The sequence below is a fragment of the Microtus pennsylvanicus genome, chromosome 21, assembly GCF_037038515.1.
Source record: "Microtus pennsylvanicus isolate mMicPen1 chromosome 21, mMicPen1.hap1, whole genome shotgun sequence".
Lineage (NCBI taxonomy): Eukaryota > Metazoa > Chordata > Mammalia > Rodentia > Cricetidae > Microtus > Microtus pennsylvanicus.
The window spans coordinates 1,560,443-1,569,510 of NC_134599.1; the positions used below are offsets into that span (position 1 = coordinate 1,560,443).

A 9,068-nucleotide genomic window follows, 5' to 3' on the forward strand; every position below is an offset into this window, starting at 1 on the left:
CAAACCAATCAGGATTTGCCCTCTATTTTAACCACTCACATCCACCACACACCACACATGCCTTTGTGGGATAAAGCGCTCCTGGCGGTCAGAGGCCAGGGCATCTTCCCCTAGGGATTCATCAACCCAGTTCCTACCGTTCTTCCAGGACTTTCTTTCTGTCCAGGTCTGAAGTGGTGAGCCCCTGCAGATAGCTCAGGGCAGTCTAGCGCTGGTCATTCTGTTTGTCTGTCCCTTATCTTCATCTCCTCCCACCATCCCTGGTCTCTCTTTTACAGGATGGTAAGGTTTTATCTTGGGGAACTTGCCCTTGCCTTGGGAAGCATGACAGCTAATGGCCTAAGACGTTCAGTTATCTGGTGGTCCATTTGCCTTGCTGTAGGTGTCTGAAGGGAAGCCCGTCCCTGTCTAGGCACTGAGCTGTGGTCTTTGACTGTTGAAAAGAGTCCCACCCCCAGCAGGAGTCTTACCTGTGGGGAAGTTACCTTTTACACCTGTCTGAAGCATCTCCATTTTTTTATTTCTAGAAGGGAAAATATACAAAGAGTGTTCATATTGGATTTGGATATGATACGCAACACCAAACACAATATCCTGTAGAAAGGGACATCAGACCAAAGAAGGAACCGCTGGAGTCACATGCATGTCCTTACGGGTAGCTCTAAATGACCCAAAGGAGAAAGACCCACGAAGAGGGTACGTGTAACGCGATCACGTGGCATCGTCACCATGACTTGTCTTCAGCCCACAGGCAGAAGGAAAGTGGGCTGTGTGCCCACAACAACAGTTAATGACACTGGTCACTATTTCCTACTGAGCACATGGATGTCTGGGGTTCTGTGGGAACCCTGCCCCCAGCATCTCCAAGAGACAAATGTAATTCTTCCCTTGTTCCATGGCAACGGTCCATCCTGTCCTGCCCAGAGCTTAGCTGAGTCCAGACTGCAGGACTTTGTCCAAACTGGGAAAGCCCCAGGCAAACCAGGACCAGTTGTTCACCCAGGAATAGGGGTCTGTTGTGAGGTCAGACTTGGGAGTAATGGGTGCGCCCAGGACACAAGGAAAGGCTAAGCCCTGCAGCTGCACAGCCAGTGCGCTGTGCTCCAGAGGTCATAGCGGCCCCTGTGCTCCCAGGGTCATAGCGGTCCCTGTGCTCCCAAGGTCATAGTGGCCCTGCTTCCAGCTCAGTCCTGGACTGCAGACACCCTGAGGGTACCTCTCTTGCAGGGCCCTTCCTTTCCCTCTGCCCTGTTCCTCACAAGCCTCTCTTGATCCTTGCCCTGCCCCACTCTCCCTACCTCCTATACCAGGCAGGGGATCCACAGGAAAACGACTTCCCAGCTTCCTTGCTGGAAGGTACCTGCACAGACCTTCCAAAGGCAATGCAGGGCCCTGCTTGGTCAAAGCTTCTGTGTCCTGGAGCCAGGTTCCAGAAGCAGGCCTTGTATTAGTCAGGGTTCTCTAGAGGAACAGAACTTACCAAACATATACACATTAAACATATATTCTATCCCATATGTTATGTATATGTGGAATAAAAAGGGAATTTATTAAAATGGCTTACATGCTGGGGTCCAGTTAGTCCAACAATGGCTGTCTAACAATGGAAAGCCCAAGAAGCCACTAGTTCTTCAGTCTACAAGGCTGATGTCTCAGCTGGTCTTCCGTACACACTGGAATCCAGCCACAGGCTCTGATGCCAGCAAAGGGATGGACTCGCTAGGCGAGAGCGGGGTCCAGCAGGCGAAGAGAGCTTCCTTCTTCCACGTCCTCTCTGTAGGACGCCAGCAGGAGGGGTGACCCAGATTAAAGGGGGCCTTCCCCCCTCAAAGATTCAGATCAGATCTAAATTAAAGAATTTAATTAAGAAAAAAAAATCCTTCACGGGTGTGCCCAGCAATTTGAATGTTATTAATTCCACATGTAGTCAAGTTGACAACCAAGAATCACCAAAATAGGCCTGAAAATAAACTTCTAATTACAGAATCTCAGGTCTTTGGTGAATCAACACATTTTTTAGAACAAAGCACATTTGGGGATAGATGCATTTCCTAGGTGCCCTCTACATCTGAGACTGGCCAGACACCAACTGGGCAAGAAACAGAAATTAATAAGCAAATTTGGGATCCTTTAATTTTGATACTGAAGGCCAGAACCCAGCATTCATCTCAGTAACTGCTTTGTCGTTCGTGCTGAAGATGTTTTAGCTCCAGGGGAGACGTAGCTGTGACTCTGAGTCTGTCCCTGTGACCACATTATGCGTCCCCATTTCTTAGGTCTTTTCCCTTTGGGTCAGCAACTCCCTGTCTCTCTTGGCCTCTCTGCTCAGCAGCCAGTCCCACAGAAACTGATCTAATCTGGTCACGTGGATGCCCAGAACTCTCACAGGTCTCAGAAAAACTGCTAGTTGTGTGCCTCAGGTGAGGACTTTCACCTGGCCCTGAGCACCAGCTGTCGTCCTGCCCTTTCGGGGGTTTTCAGAGAGGGTCAGTCTATCTCTGCTTGACAGTGGCTGCTGGGCCAGCAATCTGATCACACAGAAATGCAGATGCTGCTATGGGGGCTGTTGTATGCAGATCACCTTATAGCTGTGCTGGGAAGTGCAAGGCCCAGGTAAGAGGCTGGGGAGGCCAGTACCTTCAAGGGTAGGAGGGCGCATGGGCAGCCAGCTACAGAAAGGAGTGAAGGGGTGGTGTTGATGTTTCTAAGCCAAGATCTGGGTACCCTGGAGGCCCTGTGCTGCTTTACAGTCCTGTGAGGAGACCAAGACTCTGGAGGATGGGCGAAACCAGGCCGCACAACACTGCACGAAAGAGCAAGGGTGATACAACCACAGCTTCCTGGGTAGTGTGTACCCAACTTAGGCTGATAGGATGGGGTCTCCGTCCGTGCTGCCTGTTGCCCCTAGGTGCTGACCAGTGCTCTCTCAGGCAGGACTACTCATATGGCACCTTTGGAAGCAACAGGTAGCGGGTCATTCCCCCAAAGTGAAAGCCTTAAACTGCTGCCGTCTCAGGATCCAGTCTGATCAGAAAGGGAAATGAAAGCAAGGGCGGGAGCATCAGGGGTTTTCCCACTTCTTAAACCTTCTTTAGACTTGAGGATGTCTCAAATACTCAGAGTTTCCCTCTCCTGTGCTTTCTCTAGTTAGAACCCACACACTTCCAGCGAAGGTCACCTTTTCTATTTCCAGGTTGCACCCTCTTTGCATTCTGTCCCCTTGGGGGATCTTATTTTAAGTCACCCCCTCCTGGGACAGCTCTGTGCCTTCCCCCAGCCCACTGGAAGCCAGTCATCAACCCGCCCCACCCACCTCACAGCCGTCAGTCCTTCCGCACATCTTTAAGTAGTCAGTGGAAGGATTGGTGGGTGTGCATCCGGTATTTCCTGTCCCTGGTTGGACCTCAGAGCTAGCAAAACTGAAAGGGCTTCCCAGTGCCCTCCTAGGGTGCACTCCCTGGCATTGCCCAGGACTGGGAGAGACTAGAGGAGAGAGCAGGTTTAGGCCACGCTTGGAAACACTGTGAGAAGGTCACAAACATTGGCCTTGAATGGATTATCTTAGTCTCGTTTTACAAAAGGAATCATACCATTCTCTCCTGTGTCCTTGACCACTGCATCTTGAAGAGAAATGGTCCCTGATCAGAAAAACACAATAGGCTGTGAAGATAAACCACTGTGCACGGGCCATAGGGGTCACTTCCAGGAGCAACCTTTCCTGCTTATACCTTAGTTCTGGTTGCTTTGCCTGGTCTTTTCCTTTTTTTAAGTGTATCTAAAACACAAGTTTTAAAAGTTTAACTAAAACACAAAAATCGAATGCTTTATGTGAACAGATCAACCCGAATAGCACCCTGACACCTTCTCCATCTTTAAAATGAAAGGCATTTCCCTCCTGTCCAGCACTGTGAACACTCACCAAGAGAAAGGAAAGCAATGGGAAAGAAATAAGATGAAAACTCCAGGGGATGGGCGATGGGACACCCAGTCCAGCCAATCAGTGAGCACCGGATTCATGGGCCCTTGTCTCCATAGACACCATAGAGAGACTGGGGGATGCCTCAGGCTCACACACGAGGAGTGGAGTTTGTGTTCTCGGAGCCCTCATAAGAGATGAGTGTGACTGTGTTCATCCACAGCCCTGGCACTGGGGGACGAGGTGGAATAGAGGCAGGCAGATCCCTGGGCTCCTTTAGATCCCTCTAGCCAATCTAGGCAGTGGTGGGTGAAGCCACTCGAGTGAGCCCCTGTGTCAAATGCAGGTGGAGAGTGATAGAAGACGAGGTGAGATGTCCCTGCTCTCCTGCAGTGAGAACCCAAGCTTCAGGGCACTTCTCACCCATGGAAGGGCTCCTGCCCCGGACTGGATGGAGCAGATGTTCCTAAGGGAGTCTGGAATTCCTTCTGGACCATGGCTAGTGTGGGAATTTCAAATCACTCATGAGGCCAGTACTCCATCTTCCAGCCCCAACACTAATTTCCCAGGTCATAGGAAGTATGGCTGCCCCGTCCTGAAGAGTGACTTCCCCTCTGTCAGCTTCTCCCCAGCCTCCAGACACTCAACACAGCCTGGCTGAACAGTCACGGGAAATTACTTTAGAAAGTAAGCCCATTCCTCTCCCTCCCTGGAAACTCCTGGCAGGAAACAGAGTCTCTAAGAGTCCACCTCCCCTGAGCCCCTAATCGGGTATTAGGCTTGTCATCTTGAGAGAGAAAACCCACTGAGCTTCCACAGACAGGCCAGAAGTCCTCTGGGAGAATCCTTGGGGCACAAGATGCTATGGCCTCCCCCAACTTTTCCTAAAGTAAAGAGATCAAGTGCCTTGCCCTTCAGGTCGACACTAATTGTTACTGGTAGACTTAAAGGTGAGCCGGGGAGAGGAAAGTTTGAGCACGCGTGCAAACACACACACATACATACATACACGCTGCATGCACATGCACACATACACACATACACGCTGCATGCACATGCACACACATACACACACACATACACACACACATGCTGCATGCACGTGCACACATACACACATACACGCTGCATGCACATGCGCACACACACACATGTACACACACACAGGAGCCCTGTTACCTGATGGGTGCTGGAGGATCTTTCAATTCAAGGTCTACACGCGCTGTGACTCACCTTCCTGTCCTAGGCAGTCTCTCACATTTGCTTTCAATCTCTTCATAAAAATACAAGAGCTCAAAAAAAAAAAAAAAAGAAAAGAAAAGCCGGGCGGTGGTGGCGCACGCCTTTAATCCCAGCACTCGGGAGGCAGAGGCAGGCGGATCTCTGGGAGTTCGAGGCCAGCCTGGTCTACAAGAGCTAGTTCCAGGACAGGAACCAAAAGCTATAGAGAAACCCTGTCTCGAAAAATCAAAAAAAAAAAAATACAAGAGCTATGAGAAGAAGAAAAAAACAAACGAAAAGCAGCTCACAAAATCTGTCTGCCAGAAGGAGAAAGACGGCATCCCTGGGGCACAGGAAGGAGTGGTGTTCACAGGTTTTTCGACAAAGCTGTGCTCAGAGGGCCACGGGGAAGAGGTTGGTTTTCTTTTTTTTTTTTTTTTTAAATAAAAGCCAGTTCTCTTTCCTGCCCCACCCTCGTCGCCCACACCGCTGAGATGCTCTTGTGAAGGACTCAATCTCTACAAGACTAAGAGAGTAGAGAAGTCTAGAAGCACGGCATCCCAAGCCTCCAGCTTCTCACCTCTGGGCCAGGCAGAGAGCATGCATCTCCCGGCCCCTGCATTCACATCTGCCTACAGTGGAGACTAAAGAGGCTTTCCGGGGCCCACTGGACAAACCAGCGGGTACCACGCTTGATCCAGGCTATGGTCCCCTGGCTTCTGGGGAGAATGTGGGAGGACAGAGCTTAGATTTTCTCACCTGGGCAGATCTCGTCTCCACAGGACCCATGGAGCTAGTGACCCAAGCAGTGGTCTGACTTAGGCAAAGCAACAAGCGTTTAGGGATTCCCAAGTCACTTCTGTCCCTTCCTGCTGCCCTGCTGGGCTCAGGATTGCTAGGGTGAGCCAGATCTCCTCTCTGGAAAGCCATTCAGAACCCCCACTTCCTGGTATGTTTGAGTTGAGATAATTGTTTTTATTTTCTGTGTAAGCCTACATGTATGTGAATGCCCTTTACACGTCCTTAGTGCTTGCAGAAGTCAGAGAGGCTGCTGGATCCCCTGGAACTGGAGCTATCAACAGTGATAAAGACTATATGAACTACCGAGCCATCCCTTCAGTCCCAAGTTCAGATGGTTTAAGAAAGTCTAAGCAGGAAAGTGGGATATGAGTGACTCGGGCCCCAGCTGAGTGTGGAGAGCAGGGTGTTCCCGTGCAGGGACACACACAAGAAGCACATCTCAAAGAAGGGAGACACACAATCTCTACTACCAAAAGCAATAAGAATAACCGGAGTAAACAACCACTGGTCATTAATATCACTTAATATTAATGGACTCAATTCACCTATAAAAAGGCACAGGCTAAAAGATTGAATACGAAAACAGGATCCAACATTCTGCTGTTTGCAAGAAACACATCTCAACCACAAAGATAGGCACCTACTCAGAGTAAAGGGTTGGGAAAAGGTGTTTCAAGCAAATGGTCCTAAGAAAAAAGCAGGTGTGGCCATACTAATTTCTAACAAAGCTGACTTCAAACTAAAATCAATCAGAAGAGACCGAGATGGTCACTTTATACTCATAACAGGAACAATTCATCAGGATGACGTCTCAATCCTGAATATCTACGCCCCCAATATAAAAGCACCTACTTATGTAAAAGAAATATTACTAGAACTCAAGGCAGACATCAAACCACACACACTAGTAGTAGGAGACTTCAACACACCTCTCTCTCCAAGGGACAGGTCAATCAGACAGAAACCTAATAGAGAATTAAGAGAATTATTGGAGGTAATGAAGCAAATGGACTTAACAGACATCTATAGAACATTCCACCCAAATAGGAAAGAATATACCTTCTTCTCTGCAGCTCATGGAACCTTCTCAAAAATTGACCACATACTTGGAAACAAAGGAAACCTCCACAGATACAAAAAAATATCAGTGTCCACCTGTGTCCTATCTGATCACCACGGATTAAAGTTAGAAGGCAACAACAATGCTACCCACAGAAAACCAACAAACTCATGGAAACTGAACAGTCAACTACTGAACCACACCTGGGTCACGGAAGAAATTAAGAAAGAAATTAAAGTCTTCCTTGAATTTAATGAAAATAAAGAGACAACATACTCAAACCTATGGGACACAATGAAAGCAGTGCTAAGAGGAAAGTTCATAGCACTAAGTGCCCACTTAAAGAAAACGGAGAATGCATACATTGGGGACTTAACAACACACCTGAAAGCTCTAGAAAAAAAGAAACAGACGCGCCCAGGAGAAGTAGAAGACTGGAAATAATAAAACTGAGGACTGAAATCAACAAAATAGAAACACAGAAAACAGTCCAAAGAATCAATGAAACAAAAAGCTGGTTCTTGGAGAAAATCAACAAGATCGACAAACCCCTATCCAAACTAATTAAACGACAGAGAGAGAACACGCAAATAAATAAGATCAGAAATGAAAAGGGGGACATAACCACAGACACAGAGGAAATTCAGAGAATCATTAGATCTTACTACAAAAGCCTGTATAACACAAAACTGGAAAATGTAAAAGAAATGGACACTTTTTTAGATAAATACCATATACCAAAGTTAAACCAGGACCAGGTGAACAATCTAAACAGACCTGTTGGTCGCGAAGAATTAAAAGCTGTTATCAAAAACCTCCCTACCAAAAAAAGCCCAGGACCAGATGGTTTCAATGCAGAATTCTACCAGAACTTCCAAGAAGAGCTAATACCTATACTCCTTAATGTATTCCACAATATAGAAACAGAAGGGTCATTACCAAATTCCTTTTATGAAGCTACAGTTACTCTGATACCAAAACCACACAAAGACTCAACCAGGAAAGAGAATTACAGGCCAATCTCACTCATGAACATCGACGCAAAAATCCTCAACAAAATACTGGCAAACCGAATCCAAGAACACATTAGAAAAATTATCCATTATGATCAAGTAGGCTTCATCCCAGAGATGCAGGGCTGGTTCAACATACGCAAATCTATCAATGTAATCCACCATATAAATAAACTGAAAGAAAAAACCATATGATCATTTCATTAGATGCTGAAAAAGCATTCGACAAAATTCAACACCCCTTTATGATAAAGGTCTTGGAGAGAATAGGGATACAAGGATCCTACCTAAATATAATAAAAGCTATTTACAGCAAGCCAACAGCTAACATTAAATTAAACGAAGAAAAACTCAAAGCCATCCCACTAAAATCAGGAACATGATAAGGATGTCCCCTCTCTCCATACCTCTTCAATATAGTGCTTGAAGTTCTAGCAATAGCAATAAGACAACATAAGGAGATCAAGGGGATTCGTATTGGAAAGGAAGAAGTTAAGCTTTCGTTATTTGCAGATGATATGATAGTATACATAAGCGACCCCAAAAACTCTACCAAAGAACTCCTACAGCTGATAAACACCTTTAGTAATGTGGCAGGATACAATATCAACTCCAAAAAATCAGTTGACTTCCTATACACTAAGGATAAGGAAGCAGAGAGGGAAATCAGAGAAGCATCACCTTTCACGATAGCCACAAATAGCATAAAATATTTTGGAGTAACTCTGATCAAGGAAGTGAAAGATCTATTTGACAAGAACTATAAGTCTTTGAAGAAAGAAATTGAAGAAGACACCAGAAAATGGAACTTGCTCTTGGATTGGGAGGGTCAACATAGTAAAAATGGCAATTCTACCAAAAGCAATCTATAGATTCAATGCAATCCCCATCAAAATCCCATCAAAATTCTTCACAGATCTGGAGAAGACAATAATCAACTTTATATGGAAAAACAAAAAACCCAGGATAGCCAAAACAATCTTATACAATAAAGGATTGTCTGGAGGCATTACCATCCCTGACTTCAAACTCTATTACAGAGCTACAGTATTAAAAA

General features: G+C 46.4%; 1 protein-coding gene across 12 annotated transcripts in view; it reads right to left on the reverse strand.

Moving 5' to 3' along the window:
• Window positions 1–5,554, reverse strand: part of LOC142839525 (GTPase IMAP family member 3-like) — a 9,051-nt gene extending 3,497 nt beyond the window's left edge. Inside the window, exons 1-2 of one of the 12 annotated variants that reach the window (XM_075955726.1) lie at window positions 5,150–5,554; window positions 471–523 (exon numbers count right to left, since the gene is read on the reverse strand). In XM_075955726.1, coding sequence (XP_075811841.1) covers window positions 471–513 — 43 coding nt within the window. In that variant the 5' untranslated portion in view covers window positions 514–523; window positions 5,150–5,554. Of the gene's footprint in view, window positions 1–470 lie in introns of all 12 variants that reach the window. The other 11 variants (XM_075955724.1, XM_075955722.1, XM_075955718.1 and 8 more) reach the window with 11 other exon arrangements.
• Between the last annotated feature and the right edge of the window lie 3,514 nt (window positions 5,555–9,068).